General features: G+C 59.3%; 8 protein-coding genes across 8 annotated transcripts; 6 read left to right on the forward strand and 2 right to left on the reverse strand.

Annotated features, from left to right (window-relative positions):
• Nucleotides 1-313: 313 nt before the first annotated feature.
• PG985_005152 (major facilitator superfamily transporter) lies at nt 314-1891 on the forward strand (the record flags this gene model as incomplete). Its single annotated transcript, XM_066824921.1, has 2 exons — nt 314-681; nt 760-1891. The coding sequence occupies 2 exons, from the start codon at nt 314-316 to the stop codon at nt 1889-1891; spliced, it is 1500 nt and encodes a 499-aa protein (XP_066688081.1).
• Nucleotides 1892-2731: 840 nt separating this feature from the next.
• On the forward strand, nt 2732-4357 carry PG985_005153 (uncharacterized protein; the record flags this gene model as incomplete). The annotated part of the gene is made up of 1 exon (XM_066824922.1): nt 2732-4357. The coding sequence occupies one exon, from the start codon at nt 2732-2734 to the stop codon at nt 4355-4357; it is 1626 nt and encodes a 541-aa protein (XP_066688082.1).
• A 224-nt stretch (nt 4358-4581) lies between these two features.
• On the reverse strand, nt 4582-5833 carry PG985_005154 (Esterase- SGNH hydrolase-type; the record flags this gene model as incomplete). Its single annotated transcript, XM_066824923.1, has 2 exons — nt 4582-5705; nt 5800-5833. The coding sequence occupies 2 exons, from the start codon at nt 5831-5833 to the stop codon at nt 4582-4584; spliced, it is 1158 nt and encodes a 385-aa protein (XP_066688083.1).
• A 2647-nt stretch (nt 5834-8480) lies between these two features.
• On the forward strand, nt 8481-10160 carry PG985_005155 (feruloyl esterase-like protein B; the record flags this gene model as incomplete). The annotated part of the gene is made up of 1 exon (XM_066824924.1): nt 8481-10160. One exon carries the CDS (start codon nt 8481-8483, stop codon nt 10158-10160), a length of 1680 nt encoding a protein of 559 aa, XP_066688084.1.
• An 843-nt stretch (nt 10161-11003) lies between these two features.
• On the forward strand, nt 11004-13234 carry PG985_005156 (uncharacterized protein; the record flags this gene model as incomplete). Its single annotated transcript, XM_066824925.1, has 2 exons — nt 11004-11028; nt 11127-13234. 2 exons carry the CDS (start codon nt 11004-11006, stop codon nt 13232-13234), a joined length of 2133 nt encoding a protein of 710 aa, XP_066688085.1.
• Nucleotides 13235-13727: 493 nt separating this feature from the next.
• PG985_005157 (uncharacterized protein) lies at nt 13728-15525 on the reverse strand (the record flags this gene model as incomplete). The annotated part of the gene is made up of 2 exons (XM_066824926.1): nt 13728-14038; nt 14106-15525. 2 exons carry the CDS (start codon nt 15523-15525, stop codon nt 13728-13730), a joined length of 1731 nt encoding a protein of 576 aa, XP_066688086.1.
• Nucleotides 15526-16926: 1401 nt separating this feature from the next.
• On the forward strand, nt 16927-19641 carry PG985_005158 (pyridoxal phosphate-dependent transferase; the record flags this gene model as incomplete). Its single annotated transcript, XM_066824927.1, has 1 exon — nt 16927-19641. The coding sequence occupies one exon, from the start codon at nt 16927-16929 to the stop codon at nt 19639-19641; it is 2715 nt and encodes a 904-aa protein (XP_066688087.1).
• Nucleotides 19642-20795: 1154 nt separating this feature from the next.
• PG985_005159 (PLP-dependent transferase) lies at nt 20796-22214 on the forward strand (the record flags this gene model as incomplete). The annotated part of the gene is made up of 2 exons (XM_066824928.1): nt 20796-21611; nt 21696-22214. The coding sequence occupies 2 exons, from the start codon at nt 20796-20798 to the stop codon at nt 22212-22214; spliced, it is 1335 nt and encodes a 444-aa protein (XP_066688088.1).
• Nucleotides 22215-22381: the final 167 nt, after the last annotated feature.

Raw genomic sequence — 22381 nt, forward strand, 5'->3', positions numbered from 1 at the left:
GCTCTTGATGTTCCCGGCGCAAGTAAACGCCTCTTCATGCAGTCCGCTGCCGTGAGCGAGTCATGCGGCTGCTGGTTCAGATGGCCAGCAGCAGCAGCAACACAGTCCTTGCACCAAATTGCGCCATGCACCCTTGCGTGTTACGAGCTTGCGGCGGCACTTGCATCTGCAAGATAGGAGAGCTCAGCACTAGCGGATCCGGCATGGTGGGACGGTGAGTCGGATTGGGAGAGATATAGATCTTGCGAAAGTCGTGTTCTTGGGCACTGGGTATGCCTAAGACATCAGCCGACTCGAAATCTTTCTGACAATCATGGCTTCCAAAGAGGATCCCGTCATTCCAACGGACACGAAGGTGCCTGTCGCCGCCAACGAGTCGACTCGCGGGAGTGACGTTAACTCCGATCCGATCCCAGTCTCCAAGGAAGTAAACAGGACATGGCGCTCGTACGTGTGGGACACGTTCGACAAGTCTCCCGAGGAGCGCCGCTTCTTGAACAAGCTCGACGCCGTCATCCTCACCCTCGCGTCCCTCGGCTACTTCATCAAGTACCTCGACCAGGTCAACGTCAGCAGCGCCTTCGTCAGCGGCATGAAGGAAGACCTGGGCCTGTACGGGAACCAGCTGAACTACATGACCATGTGCTGGACCGTGGGATACGTGATCGGCGAGATCCCCAGGTGAGCCAAGCCCTTCAACAACTGGACCGTGATCTGATATCACCCTTTGACTCATTCACTCACCTTGCCTTCCGACAGTAACATGCTCCTGACCCGCGTCCGGCCCTCGATCTGGATCCCGGCCTGCGAGGTGACGTGGTCCGTCCTGACCATCCTTCTGACGCAGTGCTCGAGCGCGACGCAGATCTACGTGCTGCGCTTCTTCATCGGGCTGGCCGAGTCGGGCTTCTACCCGGGCATGCAGTACGTCATCGGGTCGTGGTACCGCAAGGACGAGCTGGCCAAGCGGTCCTGCATCTTCCACGCCTGCGGCTCCATCGGCTCCATGTTCTCGGGCTACCTGATGGCGGCCGTCTACCGGCTGGACGGGCAGCACGGCTTCCACGGCTGGCAGTGGCTCTTCATCATCAACACGGTCGTCTCGCTTCCCGTCGCCGCCGTCGGCTTTTTCCTCATGCCCGACGTCCCGGACGTCACGCGCGCCTTCTGGCTGACCGACGCCGAGAGGGAGCTGGCCCGGACGCGGATGCGGCTCGAGGGCCGCGCGGGCCGCGACCGGGGAGGGTCCTACAACAAAGCCACCTTTAAAAGAATATTCACGTCGTGGCACATCTACGCCCTGACGCTGCTCTACATCTTCTTCAACAACGGCAGCGGCTACGGCGGCCAGCCGGCCTTCCAGCTCTGGCTCAAGTCCGAGGGCTACGGCGTCGCGGCCGTCAACTCGTACCCGACCCTCGCCTCGGCCGTGGCCGTCGTCTTCACGCTGCTCTACGCCTGGTCCTCGGACGCCCTGTTCCGGGGCGCGCGCTGGCCGCCCATCGTGTTCGCGGGCGCGGCGCTCATCGTGCTCAACGCCAGCCTGGCCGCGTGGGACCGGATCCCCGCCGGCTGGAAGTGGGCGTGCTACGTGCTGGGCATGATGGGCGGGGGCGTCTCGGGGCTGGCGTTCGCGTGGGCGCACGAGATCTGCGCCGGCGACAACGAGGAGCGCGCCCTCGTCGTCGCGAGCATGAACGAGATGGCGTACGTGGTCCAGGCCTGGCTGCCGCTCCTCGTCTGGCAGCAGGTCGAGGCGCCGCGGTACCGCAAGGGCTTCATCACGACGGTGTTTCTCAACGTGGGCGAGATTGGCATGGCGCTGCTGATCCGGTTTCTGCATCGGCGCGAGGTGGCGCAGAAGGCGCTGAGGGGCTCGGTGGAGGCTTAATTAGACCAGTCTCTAGATATCAACCATCCAGTGAGTGAGTGGCCTATGTCGATGGCATGGCACATTTCTAGTAGATCAGATGGTTCGTTTCACATGTTCCAGCAGTGGGATGATGGCTTTTCTCATGACCAACATGAGTTCACAAGAGGCATAAATCCCCCACAATCTTGTCCATTTGTAGTGTCATGATGGTCTTCAGGAGATCCCCCATCTCGCCCTCTGTGCACGTAATTCAGATTGTACTAGGTTTTCATCATCGGCCCTGATCTTTGAAAAGTGCTTCAAAGTGCCCCATAAATCTCATAGACCAAGGCACGTTAAAAAACACCCAGGCTCGCACATTGCAAAGAACGGCTGTCCCAGATAAGAAGAAGGCGTGGGGGGGGGGGGGCTGGGAGGGAGCACGCCATCAAGGGTGCATATTGCTTCATAGCTCTCCTAGCTGCCTAGGTGTGACGCGCGGGGGATCGGAACTGGGGGATTTCCCCGGCCGCGACGGGCTTATCAAGCAAGAAAAGACATCGTGCAGACAGAAGCATGGGCGATGGCGAATACTGATGCAATATGCCGCGCCGTTGTTGTATAAGGGCGGGGGGCACGGTACCTCGTACGAAAGGACCTGCCATCCCATTTTCTTTTTTTGGTTCCGTTGTTGACTCGCTCTGCGTGACAGGTAGTTAAGCTAAGGTGCTCCCATCTTTAATTTGACTTTACTCAAACATACCGTTCAACTAGCTTTGATTAGATTTGTTTTTTGTTTTTGGCTCTTTTTTTCATTTCTTATCAGCATCGGTAATTTAACCGACACTAGAGATACCATCACATCGTGCCTTTTCCGGTATGGGTTCCGTCACGCAAGAGGCCCAGCTGCTGCGGGATATCAAAAGCGTCGCCGTGATAGGCGCCGGGATCTCCGGGGTCGCCTCGGCCGCCCATCTCCTCCGGTACGGGCTCGACGTGACCGTGTTTGAGCGATCGAGCATAGCCGGTGGCGTCTGGCACTATGACCCCCGGACGGCCCAGGAGCCCCCGTATCCCAACGAACACCCGCCGGCCCCTCCAGAGGTCGATCCCAGCGGTCCTCTGAATGGACACGACGCGCCCCCGAAAGCCGGCTTCGACGAGGTTTCCATCGTCCACGCGCCATCCGGGCCCTGCTATGTCGGCCTGCGCAACAATGTGCCCACCTCGCTCATGAGGAGTACTCTGCTGGAATGGCCAGAAGGGAGCGAAGACTTTGTTAGCCAGGACCACCTGGAGAGGTACATACAACGGCTGGCCGAGCATACTGGCGCGCAGGAAAAGACTCTATACGACACCAACGTGGAATTCGTCCATAAAGCCCCCGGCACCGCGCAATGGACCCTACACAGCCGCACCCTCGTCCGGCTCGAGGCGGGCGAAACCGACTTCCAGTTCGTCGACCGGACGTGGCAGTTCGACGCCGTGGTCGTCGCCAGCGGCCACTACCACGAGCCCCGGGTCCCCGACATCCCCGGCCTGCAGGACCTGAAGCGGCGCTTCCCGGACCGGGTGATGCATTCCAAGCGGTACCGCACCCCGGAAATCTTCCGGGACCAGAACGTCTTCATCATCGGCGCCGGCGTGTCGTCCTTGGACATCGCCCGCGAGAGCGAGGCCACGGCCAAACACATCTACCAGAGCTCGCGCGGCGGCAAGTTCGACCTCCCCGCTTCGCTGCTGCCCGCGAGCGCGCAGAGAGTCGCGGGCATCCACAGCTTCGTCGCCCACGAGGGCATCAGCTCCGGCGCGGCGGCTTTGCCGGACGACTCGCCCATCCCCTTCGAGGTGGTCCTCGACGACGGCACGCGCCTCCGCGACGTCGACCGCGTCGTGCTGGGGACGGGCTACCTCTCCTCGTACCCCTTCCTGGGCCCGCGGCTGCAAGCCCCCGATGTGCCCCTCGAAGAAGCCGGCGGCGAGACCGTCATCACGGCCGACGGCGGCGTGACGCACAACTTGCACAAAGACGTCTTCTACATGCCCGATCCGACCCTGGCGTTCGTCGGGGTGCCGTACCACATCTCGACCTTCTCGCTCTTCGACTTCCAGGCCGAGGTCGTGGCGCGGGTCCTGTCCGGTCGGGCCGCGCTGCCGACGGAGGCGGGGATGCGGCGGGGGTACGAGCGGCGCCGGGCGAAGATGTACGTGGAAAATAGTACTAAAGAGTTCCATAGCTTGTGGGGGCGGGAGACGGAGTATATTGACGAGCTGCTCGGGTGGGTCAATCGGGACGCGGCGCTGTTGGGGTACGAGGGGATGAAGGGGGTGGATGATCGGTGGCGGAGGAAGCGGGTCGAGTTTGCGGAGAAGATGAAGGAGATTCGGAGGTGGCCGCCAATTGCGGCGGATGGGGAGGATGCTGGCGACGGGAGTAAGGATGAGGGCTTGGCGGTGAAGCCGGCTGAGGTTGTGAGGACCAGTGTTGGATTGGCAAGCGCATAATCCTCATCCTCTAGGTATTCTATAGGCTCGGCACATATCTCCATTACACTTCGTGCGGCAAGATGATTGACGGAAATCACTAACACTATTGCTGTTGGAGTCGAATCGAATTATATATGTACCAAGATCTGTTCGCAAATACAAATGGACAGAGTAGCCTAGACTGGGTTGGGAAGAAGCTCCGGCTACGAACTTGCTGCCTCCTATTAACTCCTCGGCTCCTACTACAACAGGAAGAACAGAGCAGTCCCCATCACTCCCACCGTAATGAAGCTGTGGAACTCGTACGCCATCGAGGACCCCGCCTTCACCGGGGGAGTGCCGCCCTTGGTCGAGTTCTGCTTCTGGCCGCCGGCGGCGCCGCCCTTTTGACCGCCGTTGTTGCCGGTGGCAGGCTGCGTCGCATTCTTAGCCGGCTGGCCCTTCTGGCCTCCCTTCTGGCCCCCGTTGCCGGGGTTCTTGGAGCCGCCGGTCGCGGGCTGGGTAGCGTTCTTGGCCCCACCCTGTTGACCGCCCTTCTTGCCGCCATTGTTCTTGTTGCCTCCTCCGGATCCAGTAGCGGGCGTCGTCGAGTTCTTGGCCGCGCCCTGCTGGCCACCCTTGTTGGAAGAACCCGAAGTCGCGGCAGCGACGGGGGCCGTCAGGAAGCCCTTGGTCTGGGCCTCCTGGATGCCCTTGAGCCAGACGGCGGCCATCTTGGCGTAGCCGGCGTCGTTGGGGTGGCGCGAGTCGCTGAGGTCGGCCGTGGTGGGGCCCTCGGGCGAGCGCATGTCCACCAGCACGAACTTGGCCTTCTTGGCCGCCAGGTCGGCCGCCAGCGTCTGGTACTGCGCGTTGACGCCCAGCCGACACTTGTCCTGGGCGGCGTCCTTGTTGGCGAGGACGGTGGCCAGCACGACCGTCGCCCCGGGGCTGCTCGTGTAGATGTCGTCGATCATGGCGGCCACCTGCTTGCCCGCGTCGGGCACCTCGCCGCCCTTGTTGCAGTTGTTGGTGCCGGCGTCGAGCAGGACCAGGTTGGGCTGGAACTTAGGGGCCGCCGTCTTGACCGACTTGGCGATCTGGGCGATGACGAAGCCGGACGTGGCCTCGACCTGGTTGTTGGCGAAGTCCTTGCCGTTCTGCTTGGAGCCCACCATCTCCGCCGTCGTCCCTTGGGCCTTGAGCAGGTCCAGCAGGTCCTTGCGGTAGCTGTCGCCCATGGTCGAGCCGACGCCGAAGGTGACCGAGGCGCCCACCGGCAGGATGCGCAGGGGCACGGCGGCGTCGGCGCGCTTGTAGGTTATGCGGCTGAAGTCGAGGTAGTGCGGCTCGGAGTCGGAGGTGGAATCAGCGGACGCAACCAGTGCTGCAGAGAAGATAGTCGTTAGTCATCATTCCATGGCACACACACACACGCACACACATCTATGGTGTAAGTGTTGTCGTGGAAAGAGACTTACCGTGTGCTGCAATAAGAAGAGAACCCAGCAACATGATGTTGAAAATAGTGGAAACCACCACAAAAAGTTATTAGAAAAAACGGGTAGAGAAAGTTAGTAAGATGCCAAGAGGATTGACAAGCAGATCCGTCACCAAACAGCAGGCGCAGCCGAGCTATATACCAAGCCAAGAAGCGCTTCTGTACATAAGTCGGGGGACTCTGGGCGCCCTGTCGCCGGGGCGGCCAGTCTCGCGCGAGAAATCCGGACCCCTGCGCAGATCAGGCAAACTAGTACCCTTGCCGTTTCATCGGCCCACCGGTTTGCATGCACACGACCCCCGGCGCCCCAGCGACCTCCGACGATTTCTGTGTCAATTCCTCAGCTGGGGAGGCTTGTTTGCCAAAAATTGCTTTCGTTGTCCGGTCCTGCCTTGGCATGATGGTCTGACGGAGTGGGGGGTATAGGACGCCGAGGAGCCCGGCTACTCGACAAAAGCTTGTCGGACCCTCGACCAGACATTCTGAAGTGCATACAACAGTACCTAATTAGAAACACTTGGACGAATGCACACCTATAGGACGCAGGTCATATATGGTTCGCCTCGGAATGGCAGGTTTTGGCGGTGATCATCTCGGCATATGGTCAAATTAGGCGACGAACGCAAACATTTCAACCGGCCCATTCTCGTGTCGACCGGGCCATCAAACGCTGGACAGTTGAGATGGCACGATGTCTTTTGAAACATTATTCTTGGCGTTTCAATAATTTGCTGTGTCATCTTGGTTGCCCAGACGGGCTGCTGGGTAAGTGGGTAAGTTCATTATTGGCGCGAATAGCAACGATACCTACCCTTTATATCAGCAAATCGACTGCAGCTACCTAGTCGATACTGCTAATGAGGTGTATCGCTTCATTGTTTCTTCACGAGGCTTTCGTCGACGGCCGACCTCCCCTGACCGCCGACCCCTACCCGCCCATAGCCGAGTCATGACATTGCCGCGGTGGTTCCATGCCCACAGCAACTTGACATCCCGCCGTATGATTCGGTTGAAACATCTCATCTCATGTCCTGCGGCTCGGTAAAAGGTCCCCGATGGAGTTGCCTCGTGGATGGGGAATGGAGCAGCCGTGCAGTGCCCCCATCACAGCCCGGCCTGTTCTTAAGCAGCAGCAGGGGCCGAGGGAGCGTCGTAGTTGCATGACTCGGTCCATCTCGTAGTCTCGCCCTCAACGCATGGACTTGCGAAGGAGTGGTTGTAATAATACAGGCTGTGGGTAGGCTCAGGGCAGCATTATAATATCGGCAGTTATTGGACCATCTGACTCGGATTTTGGGTATGTCCGTGCAGTTGGTAGAATGCACCTTTCCTCGCCAACAAGTTGAACCCCGGCCACAAGGTGATGCAAGAACTCTACTTTGGTCCTGGTGGTAAAGCACTTCACACGTCCTACTAAGATTCCGGTGGTGGTCTTCAGTGATACTATTTCCCTCGTGATTTTTTTCGGGCACCTACTTATCATATAACGTTACTTAATACGCGGTGGTTTGCTGACTTCTTCCGTGAGTTTAGAGTATAGTCGTCGTGCTAGGATCAGTGAGCTCAACTGAGTGTGTTTGTAGTTATGGCTCGTTGGATTCCAACTAGTACCCAACCTTGTTGAAAGCCAAGTTAGAGTTTCAGGTGAAGTAATGGTATAACAACGTCCCAGATGCCTGTAATATTACGTGAGTATATCTTGATCCAAGGGACGATCGATCACGTGCTGAGTTTTGGCATCCGCCGACCAGGGCAGTGGATCTCTGTCGCTACCGTGAGAATGGTGTTTCGCACACAGAGTGCTAAATAAGTGCCGGTAATATTGGCAGCCACAATATGGTTGACCTCGGATATCCAGGAACACACCGCTTCGATATAGCGCCCTTTGAAGCCAAGTCAAGCTCGAGATTGGTGGTGCTTGTTCGAACCCGGCAACCACCCCCTTGGAACCGGCCCTCATGACCTCACCAATTCCGCGCTAAAAGAAGCTATGGAATCTCTCCGGTGTTGTACAACATATTTCTATTGGCTCAGCTGAAATGGGATTCCAACGGACCCGACTCCCTAAGACAAGATATGACGAACCACAGCCAGTAGAAATGATGTTAGTAGGCGGGGTAGTCAGGCGTGATCCTTCGCCAATCAGAGCCCCTTAGATGTACAGGGGAAGGCCGCAACATCTCGGCTGCCTGCGGGATCCGTGTATCCCTTTTGGGACATGTCAGCATAAGACTTTTCTTAGCGTAATGAACTATCACATACGGCGAGTCGAGCCTGACCACCCTCTTGCCTCCCAGGGACAAACCTCTCTGACTGTCCACTCAGCTGTACCACAGCTCGATAGTACGGACCTTCCGGATTTCCGCTCTGATGCAACCCGCCCTCACGTAACCTGACTCCGGCTTGGCGTATAAGGGACCCGGGATGAAGCTGATGACCGCTGCTGCTGGCACGAAGCCAGGGATGCGCAATGGCCCGAAATGGAAGGTAGTCCAGGGCAAACCGGCAACAGGTACGTCTTAGTCAGCCCGACTACCGGGCCCCCTTAGACGGACAGAGCAGGTTAATATAAAGCAATTTGCAACCGCCTCGAAAGCGAGCCGAGAAGATGGGGTAGATGCAGCAAAGCCAGTTTATCCGTCCTATGAGCAACTCTTCCGAATGGCTCTCATCTCTTTACCCATATTATGGGCCGTCTCGATCTTGGTTCTGCGGCACGCGTCTGCCGCCAGATCGCAACCGAGTGGCCGTCAACAGCTTGGCGTCTGTAAGGCATCGGCTTTCACTGCCGCGTTGCCCCAGGGGGCTTCGGTCGAACTGGCCTATCCGGTTCCGGGAGGGGGCTCGTTCGGGGAAGGCCCTTCAAATTTGGGATACCCGCTGAACGCGACCAATCTACCCGAGCTTTGTGCCGTCATCATACATGTGTCCTCTGGCACCTCAACCTACAGGTTCGGTTTATACCTCCCCACCGCGAACAATTGGAACTCGAGATTCTTGGCCACGGGCAACGGCGGCTTCTTGGGCGGTATCGACTGGGTCGACATGGCCCCTGGCCCGCACTACGGCTTTGCCACGCTCTCGACCGACACGGGCCACAACTCGGCGTCGGACCAGAGCTGGGCCTACCAGAATGCAGAGGCGCAGAAGGACTGGGGTTACCGCGCCATGCACGGCTCTGTCGAGCTGGGTAAGCGTCTTACTGCGGCCTACTATGGCCGAGACATTGCCTATTCCTACTACTCTGGCTGCTCGACGGGCGGCCGACAGGGCCTGAAGGAGATCCAGATCAGCCCCGAGAGCTTCAACGGGGTCCTGGTGGGGGCGCCGGCCTGGCCCACCACGGGCCTCATGAGCTGGCTGACGGCCTTGGGCACTTGGAACCTCCCCGCCAGCGACCCCAAGGCCTTCACCACCACGAGCCAGTACGCCCTGCTCGCCTCCAACGTGCTGTCCCAATGCGACGAAGCCGACGGCCTCGCAGACAACATCGTCAGCAGCCCCGAAGCCTGCAAGCCGGACCTCAGCGCGGTCCAGTGCGGTCGGCGCGGCGTCAACGCCCGGAACTGTCTCACGCAACAACAAATCCAGACGGCCCAGAAAGTCTGGGACGACTACCGCACGTCGCGGGGCGACCTGGTCTACCACGGCCTCGAGCTCAGCGGCGAAAACCAGTGGGACGTCTACACCCTCTACGGCAACCCGGCCAACTTCGACACCCAGTGGGAGAAGTACTGGCTATACAGCGACAAGTCCTGGACCTGGCGGCAGTACGAAGAAAGCGTCTTCTACGACTCCGTCCGGGCGAACCCGGGGAACGCCACCGCGGACCACTTCGACATCAGCGCGTTCCGACGCGCGGGCGGGAAGCTGATCCTCTACCAGGGGCTAGCTGACGGCCTGATCTCGGCGCGGTCCTCGCTGCACTACTATAACGAGACGGTCAAGGCCGTGGGGGGAGCTGGTGGCAGCGTGGATGACTTCTTCCGCTTCTTCCGCATCCCCGGGATGCAGCACTGCCTCGGCACGCCGGCCGCGGTTAAGGCGCCCTGGTACATCGCCTCGTGGGGCCAGGCGGCCAAGCTGCCGGGCACCGTGGCCGGCGGCTACTCGGTGCCCGGGTTCGAGGATCCCGAGCACGATGCCCTGCTGGCGCTCATGCGGTGGACGGAGAATGGGACGGCGGTCGACTCCATTATCGCGACGGTCTGGGACGATGTTTCGGGTGGTGAGCAGGAGCTCCCGGTTTACCGGCAGAGGCCTATTTGCCCTTACCCGAAGAAGGCGACGTACGACGGGGAGGGGGATCCGGACTTGGCTTCGAGCTGGGCTTGTGCTTGATGTTTGCTTGAAAGAGTCATCGCGGCACAGTACCAGGGGGTCTGAACGGTCATGCTGAGTTGGGTTGGCACTAGCCACTAGCTCCTGTTGGTTGAACCTTTCCCAGCCCCTATTTTAGGTGCGCCGTTCATGGTCTGATCTCTAGCTACTGGGGATGAGAGATGCAGAGGCTATCGTTATCAACCTATACTTAGATAATGAAAGAGCACATTGTTTGTTCTTTCCATTGCCCTAACTCCATTTGCCTCTCTTTGTGAATTCAGGTAGTTGCCTAGGAAGGATTCCATAAGGCGGGGTAAAGCAAGGGATTGGGCCCATATCACGACTCTGTTTCCGAATTCTGCATGATGATCATGATGATAGCCTTTATGCCAGTGGTTTGTGACTCAGACGGCTTTGTACTGCCGTTATATGGAAAGCACGCCCGATAGGGGCCTATTCCCCACACTACCCCTGGTTCTGCCTAGAGGCTGACCAATGAGACCTCTTGGCGACCCACAATTTATAGGTTGCACGGCGTCTCTCGAGCCTTGTGTCGAGAAAGCATATCCAACTACCCGCCTGTCTGCCTGCTGCTGCCTTGTGTATCAGATCCATATGCTTCTCTGCGGCTTACTTTGGGTACACAGGAAGGCTGCCTTGATTTGCCTCAGGCAAGGTTGCATCTGCCGTTGGGTATATCTAGAGATCTTGCATCGCACAACTTTCCAATCCATCTTCACTCATCCTCTCATCCCGATCTTTTCCAGATCATTTCATAAGCACCATACTTCACTTTCCTGCTTTCTTGAACAAGTTGATATAAACCGTTTTTGAGTCAACAACCCCAAACCAGTGCCCAACATGGCTCGTACCAAGCAGACAGCACGTAGATGTAGGTGCTCATCCATGGCACCGTTTGACTTACCCTTTTGGAAATCTACGGATGCTTTATACACATTTAGAGTCGACTAACTGGAACAAAAGCCGCGAAATACGACTTTGAGGACGAAGAGAGTGAGAACTCTCAGGAGGAATCCGGTTCTGAGTCCGGATCCGAGTCCGAAGAGAACAAGAAGGCAAAGGAGGACAAGATCCAGAAAGAACATGCCCAGGTCCTAGAGGGCGTCGAGGTCATGGCGCTCGCCAAGAACAGCAGTGGTGCATCCGAGGCCTCCAAGCTCGGTTACGCCTCCAAGCTGGTCAGCAACTGGTACCATCACAAGTGCGCCTACGACTCGTGCCAGCTCCGATGGAGCGAGTTCGCCGTCGTGGACGACGAGGAAGCCGACCTCCAGAAGCGGGCCTTGCAGGTCCCCATCGTCCACCGCCACGAGTACAAGAACAAGCACTGGGTCACATCCAACATCACCGTTCAGGACAAAGCCATGCGCCAGGTTCTCGACAAGGTCCTCCACAAGTACCAAGACCTCGACCTCGAAGTCATCAACTACACGTTCGAGCCCCCTTTCATGCCTCTGGTCCACCGATGGGATGTCCTGAAGACGTACCACGCCGCGGCCGAAGCCGGAACCCTGAAGAATGCGGCGGCGGCCCTGCTCGCGTTCCTGACGCCTGTCATTGCGTCCTCGGTCCTCTCTCATGCCCTCACTAGGAAGACGGGCAAGGTGAACTTTGAGAACATCTGGCAGATCTTCCCACCCAACGAGCTCGTCATCACCAAGTTCTTCGGCGTCGACACCATCTGCCGCGTCGTCCGGTACAGATATCGCCATGAGACCAGGACATGCCCGGCCGCCTGGACCATCGACATCGAGTACGTCGACTGGAACGGCGAGGCCAGCGGCTTCACGACCACCAGTGTCAACATGTGTGAGTTTGACGGGTTCCGGCGGGTCCAGGCCCTGCCCGTCTTCCCCATCTCGTTCCTCGGCGATGTCGAGAAGACCAAAGCCACTTTCATCGAACGGGGCCGCAAGTTTGAGAGCCTTCGTGGCTACAAGTTCATGCTTTGCAACGGCACCAAGATCCTCCTGGAGACGGAAAAGCCGGAGCAGCGGCCCGTTGCTGGCAAGGTGTGCGTGGACGCCTATGCGTACTACCGAAGCTGCAACATCGTGAAGCCCAAACTTCGACCTCTGTCCGGCGAAGAGGCTTCTAATGACAAGACCGAAGCGGCCGATCCGGATCTTTCTGACACGCCCTACGAGATGGACTTCTCTGCGGCTCCGGTCGAGACTTCTACAGCCGCCAAGGGCCCGGCTGAGCGCACTGAAGATCTCCAGCCTCTGACCGACGAGCAGTGCCTCCTGTCTACGCCGTGGATGAAAGGCTTCGATCTCAAGTCCAAGGAGTGGTGCGAGCTGCGGGTCGACGAGCTCAAGGACATGACCTGGAACGACGAGGCCTTCGAGAAGCTGGTCCTGCCGGAGGGCGAGAAGGACCTCGCCTGGGCCTTCGTCGAGAACAAATCCCTCTCCAAGACGGACTTCGACGACTTCATCCCCGACAAGGGCCGCGGTCTCATCATCCTCATGTTCGGCCCGCCGGGCGTGGGCAAGACCTTCACCGCCGAAGCCGTGGCCGAGCGCTCCCGCGTGCCGCTGTACCTGATGAGCGCGGGCGACCTCGGCACGCAGCCGGCCGACGTCGAGAAGGCGCTCGAGCGCGCCCTGGAGCTGTGCCGCATGTGGAACGCCATGCTGCTGCTCGACGAGGCCGACGTCTTCCTCGGCGCGCGCACCAACGAGAGCCTGGCCCGCAACGAGCTCGTCTCCATCTTCCTCACCAAGCTCGAGTACTACCAGGGCACCCTCTTCCTGACCACGAACCGCATCTCGAGCATCGACCACGCCTTCCAGTCGCGCGTCGACCTGTTCCTGCCTTACCACGACCTGACCAACGCGGCGCGCCGGCAGGTCTGGGAGAACTTCATCGACCGCGCCGGGCGGGCCAAGTTCGACGTCGACGAGGCCTCGCTCGAGAAGCTGTCCCAGCTCAACCTCAACGGAAGGGAGATCAAGAACCTCATCAAGAGCGCGCAGCTACTCAGTCTCAAGAGCGGCGGCAAGGTGCCCATGGATCGGCTTTACATGCTGGCGGACAAGCGGGTGCAGGCGCTCAGCTTGCTTTGAGAGGATTATCGGTAAAGATGGGTTTTGAGTGGTTTCCATGGTTTTTAGATTATCAGGGGTTGCGGGAGTTCTCCTTCGCAAGAGTATTTACGGTACATGACCTATGTTGGGCATTTTAGTAAAGGAGCAAACAATCAATACAATTGTTTTTGGCAGCATGGTCTCCTGGCCGTATTCGTGACTCATTGTGGATAAGTGAAAATGAATATGCATTTTATCTATTTAACCCTAATTGATCACTGAAATCCATTTGGAAGTGAACCAACGGACTTTGCAGTACGTCTTTGGCGTCATATCAAGATGCAAGCACTTATAGAGGCTGAAGCCGTATTGGTTGATACTATTCAGATTGCCACTCAGTATACTGTGGGCGATTGTATAGGAAACCTCCACTATGGTATGTGTTCTTGCCAGCGCTGCAACATACATACACACCATGCTCCAGCCAGCCAGCCAGCTCCCATACTGTGAATGGGTTTGGTCAGGGGTCAGATCAGCGTCTCTCCATCGTCGAAAAAAGCCTATGCTGCTTGATCGGTGCAATGCAGATGAGCGCAAGGACGGCCCAACAGATGGTGCAATACCACACATAACGAAACGACTGCATCAAAGACGTCACCACCCCGTCCTCCCATCCGTGCGGTAGATCCTGTAGGGCGGTCAGGTCGTCAATGATGCGTTGCATACCCTCTTCCGCACCGGGCTGATCGCCCAGTCGTTGTATTAGTCCGGAGCGGAGGGAGCTCTGGTACACCACCGAAGCGACGGTGACGCCGACGGTGCTGCCGAAGCTCCGAGCCAGGTCTGATTTGTCTGGTCAGCAAACAATGCATAGGTTATATTTCCAAAAGGGTTGACGACTCGAACTCACAAGTAGAAGACGTGACGACGGCCTGGTAGGAGTGCTCGACGGCCGCGAGACAAGCCACCTGCGTGATGGTGAAGACGGCGTTGTAGCCCGCCCCGACGACGAAGAAGGCCACGCACGTCCACCAGGCCGGGGTGGCCCGGTCCTGCAGGGCGAACATGGCGACGCCGAGGAGCAGCGCGGCGACGCTGCCCCGCGCCAGCCCGACGTACCGCCCTGTCCGCTTGACCAGGTAGCCGCTGCCGAGGGCCCCGAACGAGGTGCCGAGGGAGGCGGGCAGGATTTTGAGTCCGGCCGCGGTGGCCGTGTCCCCGCGGACCTGCAGGTAGAGCGGGATGTAGAAGATGGCGGTCAGGGCGATGCCGGCGCAGAAGACGGACGCCAGGCACGACGTCAGCACCGTGCGGTCGAGCAGGAGGGCCACGGGCAGGACCGGCTGCCGGGCGCTGCGCTCCCAGTAGAGGAAGCCGACGAAGAGCAGCGCCGACAGCCCGATGGACGCGCCGGGCAGGGGGTGCGTCCAGGGGACCAGGGTGCCGCCCGAGCTCAGCCCCAGCACCAGCAGCGCCATGGTGGACGAGATGAGCAGCACCCCGCCAAAGTCGATGCGCTTGAGGTACGACCGGTCCGACTGCTTGGGCGGCACCCGCACGAGCAGGTAGACGAGCACCGCCGACGCCAGCGACAGCGGCACCTGGATCAGGAACGCGAACCGCCAGCCCAGGAGGCCGCCGCCGCCGTAGTCGTGGACCAGCCCGCCGAAGACGGCGCCCGTCATGGCGCCGGCCCCGTACCAGAGGTTCGCGATGCCCCCGATCAGGCCGCGCTTGCGCAGGGGCACGAAGTCGGAGCCGAGGAAGGTGGGGATGCTCATGAGCCCGCCGCCGCCGACGCCCGCGACGAGCCGCCCCAGAATCATGACGGACTGGCCGGGCGCGACGCCGCACAGGAGGTTGCCCGCGGCGAAGACGAGGTTGCAAAAGATGAGCCCGGGCCCGCGGCCGAAGATGTCCGTCAGGCGGCCCGAGACGGGCTGCACGGCCGCGTTGGAGATGAGGTAGGCCGTCGCGAGCCAGGACAGCAGGCTCAGCGAGCGGAACTCGCTCGAGATGGGGGCGGAGAGGGTCGCGAGCACGGTCGAGTCGGCGGCGCCGAGGAAGACGCCGAACCAGGCGGTGCTCATGACGAGGAGCAGGCGCGAGAGGGGGAGCTCTTCGCAGATCAGCGTCTTCTCTTCACCTTCATCCTCTTCGTTCCCGTCTTCTTCTTCTTCTTGGGAATCCTCACTCCGGTTGCTGGCCTCGACATGCTGGACTTTCCATCCTGCTTTCAAGTCGACGGGGAGCAGCTCGACCGACTCGGGCGTGTCTATTTCGTCGTCCAGGGAGGGTCGCTGGAGTCGGTGGTAGCTAACAGAAGTCATATTTTCTGGTTGTTCGTCTCTTTCTGTCTAAACCATGGACAGGCACTGAGTAGTGATGGAGCAGAAACCTTTCAATGGCAGGAAAAGCAGCAAAGCGTCGCAGGATCTCAACGTTACAGCGTCACCCGGAGGTTCAAAGGTAAACCCCCGCCTAGAAAAGTAATTTCAACGTCATGCTAATGATGGTTTTGCAAACCCAAAGTTGTTTTCCATATCTGTCAGAAAGACGGTAGCCCTCTGAGCTCTGGGCTTCTTGTCTCACATCGTACGTGAACCAGTCAAGGCGTTGACCCGACGGAGATGGTCTCCGCGAGGCGAAAAGGGGTGGGATGTGTGGCTGATACCCACTTTTTCGTTCTTGATTATGCACATGATAAAAATACACCGCATGGACTAGCATGTCTCTTGTCTGCCGCTCGAGCCCTTACGAGGAAGCTAGCCAAGCAGTAGTAAGCCGCATGTATCGTCCAGTGACCAATCAGAATCAGAACGGTATATTGTTCTTAGAGTTATATCCCGCCCTATAGCCTATGTTGTCATATCGATTGGGCTGTGTTGGCCGCTGGGCTGTTGGTGCAGCGTCAGTCCGGGCCATCATCCGGGGCGTCATCCGACTAGCAAAGGACCTGTCTCGTACGTAATGACCAACCCGCAAGTCGCCTCCCAGAGGGTGGCCTGGCATTGCATCTTGGTTATGCTTACTGAGGTTGGCACGCAGACATGGCCGGGTCTGGGCCCCAGGAGTAGGATTAAGCTCCTGCTTCCAACCCCCTCGCCTGATCTCACAACGGCGGCTGACCCCTCGCTGGAAAGTCTCACTGAAGCTTGGCGTAAGATCAGTTGTCACATTTTGTCAATACGGCTTTGTGTAAGCTTATGGGAGTGTTGGGCACCCAAGGGGGTGTTGGTAGTTAAGTGGCCGGATGTTGCAATCCGCGCCTAGGCCCTAATAGCGGCCAGAGAGCCAATAGGAGTTTCTGCAGAGAAACAACAGATGACCTGGTAGACACTGCATGCCGTTCCTGAGCACAATGTAGGTGAATCGTACTTGCATGCAGGAGAACCCAATGCGACATCTGTACGAGGAGAGTTGGGGATATATTGAAAATATTGAGAGCTCCGAAGCAAGAACCCCTATGAAATAGAGAGTCTGTAGATGAGATATACCATGAGTTCTTGCTGTATAACAACTCATCCAAGTCCCTTTCAAATTAGACTCATCACTCTCTACTAATCAGTTTCCCCCCTTTTCAATATTTCAAGATGGGTTCGATCCAGCAGCTGCCACCTTCCCCAACAGAGTATTCAAAGAAGATATTTGATTTGGGTGATGGCAAACAGCCGTGTGACATTTCAGCTTTGAATACAAAACATGGCGACTGGCATATCCGTCCCGATATCATGTACCTGGACAACGGCGCCTTTGGTGCGTGTCCCAAGGTGGTCTTCGAGGAGCAGAAAGAGATCCGGCAGGCCATCGAGGAGAACCCCCACGACTTCTTCGAGCGGAACTATGTCTCTGGCCTGGAGGCGAGCAGAAGGGCGCTGGCCGGGTTCGTCCACGTCGAGCCGGCCGACCTGGTCCTCGTCCCCGGCGCCACGCACGGGATGAACATCGTGATCCAGAGCATGCGGTTCCAGCCCGGCGACGAGATCCTGACGACCAACCACAACTACAGCTCCGTGCACCTGGCCCTGACCTACGTGGCCGAGCGGGACGGGGCCCGCGTCGTGGTGGCCGACATCCCCCTTCCCGTGGCGGGCCCGGACGAGGTCCTGGACCGCATCCTCGCCCGCGTCACGCCCCGCACCCGCTTCGCCGTCATCGACCACGTCCCCAGCCGCACCGGCTTCGTCTTCCCCATCCGCGCCATCGTGCGCCGCCTCGCCGCCCGCCACGGCGTCGACACGCTGGTCGACGGCGCCCACGCCGTCGGCATGCTGGCCGACCTGGACATAGCCGCCATCGGCGCCGCCTACTACGTGGCCAACTGCCACAAGTGGATGTGCGCCCCGCGCGGCGTGGGCTTCCTGCACGTGCGGCGCGACCGCGCGGATCGCATCAGGCCGCTCGTCGTCGCGCGGTCGCCGTACGTGGTGGGCAGGGCGCGCTACTCGAGGCTCGAGCACGGCTTCGGCTGGCTGGGGACCAGCTGCCCGTCGCCTGTGCTGGCCTTGCCGACTTGTATCGACTTCTTGAACACCCTCGTGCCCGGCGGCGGCAGTGGTGGTCTCGGAGCCTTGGTAGCCCGGAACCATGATCTGGCCGTTGTGGCGCGCAGGATCGCTTGCCGGGCGCTGGGGATCCCGCTGCCCTGCCCGGACGGCATGATTGGGGCCATGGCGACCATCCCGCTCCCCGACTCCCCCGGGCCCGAGCAGGAGGGCATGCTGCCCCTCCAGCAGACGCTTTGGGAGGAGCACCGGATCGTCGTGCCGGTGTACTCGTGGCCCGCCTACCCGAAGAGGGTGGTTCGGCTGTCGGCCCAGGCGTACAACTCGCTGGGGCAGTACCTCCGCTTCGTCGACTGCCTACGCTCCGCCCTGGAGCAAGAGCGGGACCCGGCTTCCAGGACGGTGTGCTGCGGGCACGAGGACCAGGTCGATTGGGGGGAGACGCCGCGTCGGGATATCCGGAACCCGGGAGCTCAGACTCTGTTTTGGTTAGCAAGACAAAGGATCCGGAGCTTGATGACAAACAGCTTCGGAGTCGAGCCGGTTGCTTTGTATCCGACAGCGGGTCAGTGTTTGGCTGAGTTCGCCTCAAGGGGCCGGCCGTTGGACTGCCAGCACCCGAATTTGGACGTCACGAAAATGGCGTACATGCTGTCCCGTGTGAGCTGGCGTAGAGTTCCTCAAGTCATGGCTGTGCAGATCTGTCAGATGCTGGCAACGGACGACGTCATCGAAAGCTGGGCGCGATCATTGCCGGTCCTGAAACGGCAAAGTCGAGCGCTCCTCGCTGACATGACGTGTTCCCTGGCGGCCTCGCCGATTCCGGACACGCTTTCCTTCGACCACGGCAAGGGCGACTTCGCAAGTCGGGTCGTGACATACGAGACGGAACACGAAGACCACAACATCAGCCTCCAATTTTGGCGGCGCGCGCTGGCCGACTTCAGCAACCCCGAGCGAGGACGGGACAGACAGTCGCCGGACCGCGTCGCATCCTTTCTGCAGATCCACCAGTTCCTCAAAGATCCCATCGGCGGGCTTCTCACGAGCAGGGCCGCCCAGGCGGAGGCCTTCGCGACGCTGCACGCCAGCCTCGAGCCCGAGCTGGCCATTTTGCCGCTGGGCCGTGAGACGCGGGAGGCCATCGCGGCGCAGCTGGCCTTTGAGACGTCATTCCTTTCGCAGCCGCTGGCGCGTAACCCCAGCTACGTCCACTTCTGCGGGGACCAGCAGCTGGTGTACGCGTACGTCGAGATCCGGGAGCTGGCGCGCACCGAGTTCGCCTGTCCCGCCATCGTGGCGGGCATGATGGGCGAGTTCCTCGCCGCAAAAGAAAACGATGCGGACGCGGGGTGCGCCATAGCTCCCATCGCCGTGGCACACAGTTTTTCGATGGGCCCTGATTCTGACGCTGCTGTCGTCGGCCGCCCGATCATCATTGATGGCAACAACCGCATCACCGCGATTGCGTTTCTTCGCTACGTGGCCCTTCATGGCGTGCCAGACCCCGGGGACACTGCCAAGCTGAAGATGCACTGTCGCGAGTACGGGCTGGGCCCGATCCACTTTGCCGACCTGCTCAGCATGCTGCAGATGCTCTGGGACGGGGAGGAGCGCCCCGACGACCTCGCCTCGCTCCTGCGGTCATCTTCATCATCGCCTCGCCTTCAGCGGTTCGCCACCGCCAGCCACGTGCCTGTCCTGGTGACGGAGGAGGCCAACTTCTTCACCGAGTGCCTGCTGCTGGACGGGGAGGGGGTGGAGGGGGGAAGGGGGCTGCAGCCCGTGCACCAATCCGTCTTCGCCACCGACGACCGGCTGGCGGCGCTGCCGTCCAAGATGCAGAGACATGGGCGGGCCAAGGGTTTCAGAGCGATGCCGGTCAGGTGCGCAGGAGGGCGGAAGGAGGGCTCAGGAGTCAGAGTAAACGGGCTGACGTGAGATCGTGAGGGCCAAGGGGATTGTTCTGATTAATTCTGTTTTTTTCGAGATGTGACAGTTTCCGGGGTGGAATAGCAACAGATTGCACCTCGGAGTGTTTAGCGAATACTTGTATGGGAAAAGATGCACATCTAGTGCCGGCTGAATGCGCGAAGGAATGTGAATGAACAGAGGGGTGTTGCTTACGTGCTTAGCGAGAAATATACGCCGTATGCAGACCACTATATTCTGTTACACCCACCGCGTCATAGACCTTTGCCGTATGTACGTCTAGCGAGGTAGTCACATTCACTGGAGCGGCAAGCGGGTGAAATTAGGCATTTAGTGTCATGCATACTCTCACTGCTAAGCACCATCACACCGAGTTTTATATGTTTGGTCAGATTCCCTCCCGTCGGTCAGTCAGATTCCCGCTTCCTCGTATAGCCTAATAAATCCACCCCAGGTGGTATCGCTATAGCCACCGGCACGGATCCCATTAGGCAATGATCGGCGAAAAATCAATCATAATAACGTAACGCAGAGCCTATGCATCTCTCTCCGGTCCCAAAAGGGCCAGGTTAATTGGTCTGGCAGCGGCGCGGTCAGCTTACATGGGGTCACGAGTTCTGGGTTCAGGATGCGTCTAGGCCGTACAAGTATGTTGCAACCGGATGTTGTCATCCTTGGCTCTACCTATTGGCTGGAACGCGGCATTCAAAGGAAACAGTGGGGCTTGCTCTCCCCCATATCAGTTGCGAGTAAGTAGCGCCCCCAACAAGCATAAGAGATTGGTCTCAAAACCGCGTTGAGAGCTGAAAAGCCTTATGACATCTTGGCGGTAATTTACCATGGTCAGCTTCAGCTTCAGCCTTCCAGGCTGCAGCAAAGCCTCGCTGGGTGTGTCATGTTACTACGCCTTATTTTTGGACAGACAGTCAGCCCTCTGGAACAGGATCATGAAGAGACCTGGTCATCGTGCAAAGTGTCGTCTTGAACTCGGTAGGAAGAGGGAGGCCAACTAGCCACGGAGGCCGATCCTTCGGGCTGACCTTGGTGTATATAACTCGAGTTGCTTCCAATGAGTTAATTACAATGGACACATCTACAGATCCAAGCCTATCATTCACTTATATAAAGTTGTTGAGACTTACACAAGGATTGAACATCCCATCATGATTTCCACCCGCGTCAAGAAGAGTGTGGAATGGCACACCAACGACTCCCCCGCGTCGCCGCCCAACCCGACGGGCTTCATCGGCATGGACAATGCCGAGAACTGGCTCATCCGCCCCGAGGCGCTGCCCGTGATGCGCAAGGCCATGCAGCGCGACTTTGACGCCGACGACCTGAGCTACTCGCGCAACATCCCCGGCGAGGTCGAGCTGCTCGAGGCGACGGCCGCCTTCTTCAACAAGTTCTTCGCACCCCGCGTGCCCGTGGCGGCCGACCACGTCGTCACCCAGGGCGGCGCCATGGAGATCCTCGACTGCCTCGTCTACTCCGTCTGCGACGAGGGCGAGGCCCTGCTCATCGACGCGCCCTTCTGGGGCGGCTTCGGCAACGCCGCCCACCTGCGCAACGCCAACCGGCTCGTCGAGGTCGCGCGGCCCGTCGACTTCGCCGACAAGGCCGCCATCGTCCGCCACTACGAGAAAGCGCTGGAGGGCGCGCCCTGCCGCGTCCGCGGCATCATGGTCTGCAACCCGCACAACCCGTACGGGCACATCTACCCGACCGTCTACCTCGAGGCCGTCCTCGAGTTCTGCGAGAAGCACGACATCCACTGCATCTCGGACGAGATCTACGGCCTCACCACGTGGGGCCACTCGAACCACCACCACCCGGAGTCCAAGGACGTCGTCGAGTCGCCCGAGAAGAAGTTCACCTCGGTTCTCTCCCTCGACCTGAAGAAGCTCAAGATCAACCCCGCGCGCGTGCACATCGTGTACGGCATAAGCAAGGACCTCGGTAGCAGCGGTTTGCGTTTGGTACGTAATATTCGAACAGTGGAGATCCTTCTACAGTAGTACCAGCATCAGAGCTAACAATCCCCGTGTGCTGTGCTGCAATAGGGCATCCTGGTCACGCAAAACAACCCCGAACTCCGCGAGGGCGTCTTCACCGTCGAGCGGTACACCGTCTCGAGCGCGACGGCGGTCCTGACGCAGGCGCTGCTGCAGGACCTGCGGACGACCGAGGCCTGGCTCGAGCACAGCCGATCACTCCTCCGAAAATCGGCCGACTACGCGACGGGGTTCCTGGCGTTCCACCAGGTCCCCTTCTACCGCCCCGTCGCGGGCGTCTTCGTCTGGGCCCGGCTGGGCGGGCGCGACGCCACCGAGGCATCGGACCTCGCGCTCTGGGGCAAGACCTCGGCGGCGGGCGCGGCCCTGGCCTACGGCGCCGCCTTCCACGAGAAGGAGCGCGGCTGGTTCCGCATCACGTTTGCGCTGCCGCGCGATGACCTGGTCGAGGGGCTGCGCCGCATCGAGACGGGCATGGGCAAGAAGCGGAGATACGAGGCGCCTCTTGACACGAAACCCGCGCAGGAGGTGGAGGAGGAGAAGACGGGTGGGTGCGTTGCCATGTGAACTTGTGTACCTGGGTCATAGAACTGTACTATAGCATAGAAGTAGAGTTCGCGAGTCTGATATTGTTAGTTTCTGCAAATGCGATTTTGTTCTGTCTAATACCGCTCTTGTCTTTTACTCTAAGTGCATGCCTGATGATTGTAATACCATAACTTCATCCTACCCGC

This window comes from Apiospora marii (assembly GCF_038362585.1).
Source record: "Apiospora marii strain CBS 49790 chromosome Unknown utg000003l_segment0_segment0, whole genome shotgun sequence".
Taxonomy (NCBI): domain Eukaryota; kingdom Fungi; phylum Ascomycota; class Sordariomycetes; order Amphisphaeriales; family Apiosporaceae; genus Apiospora; species Apiospora marii.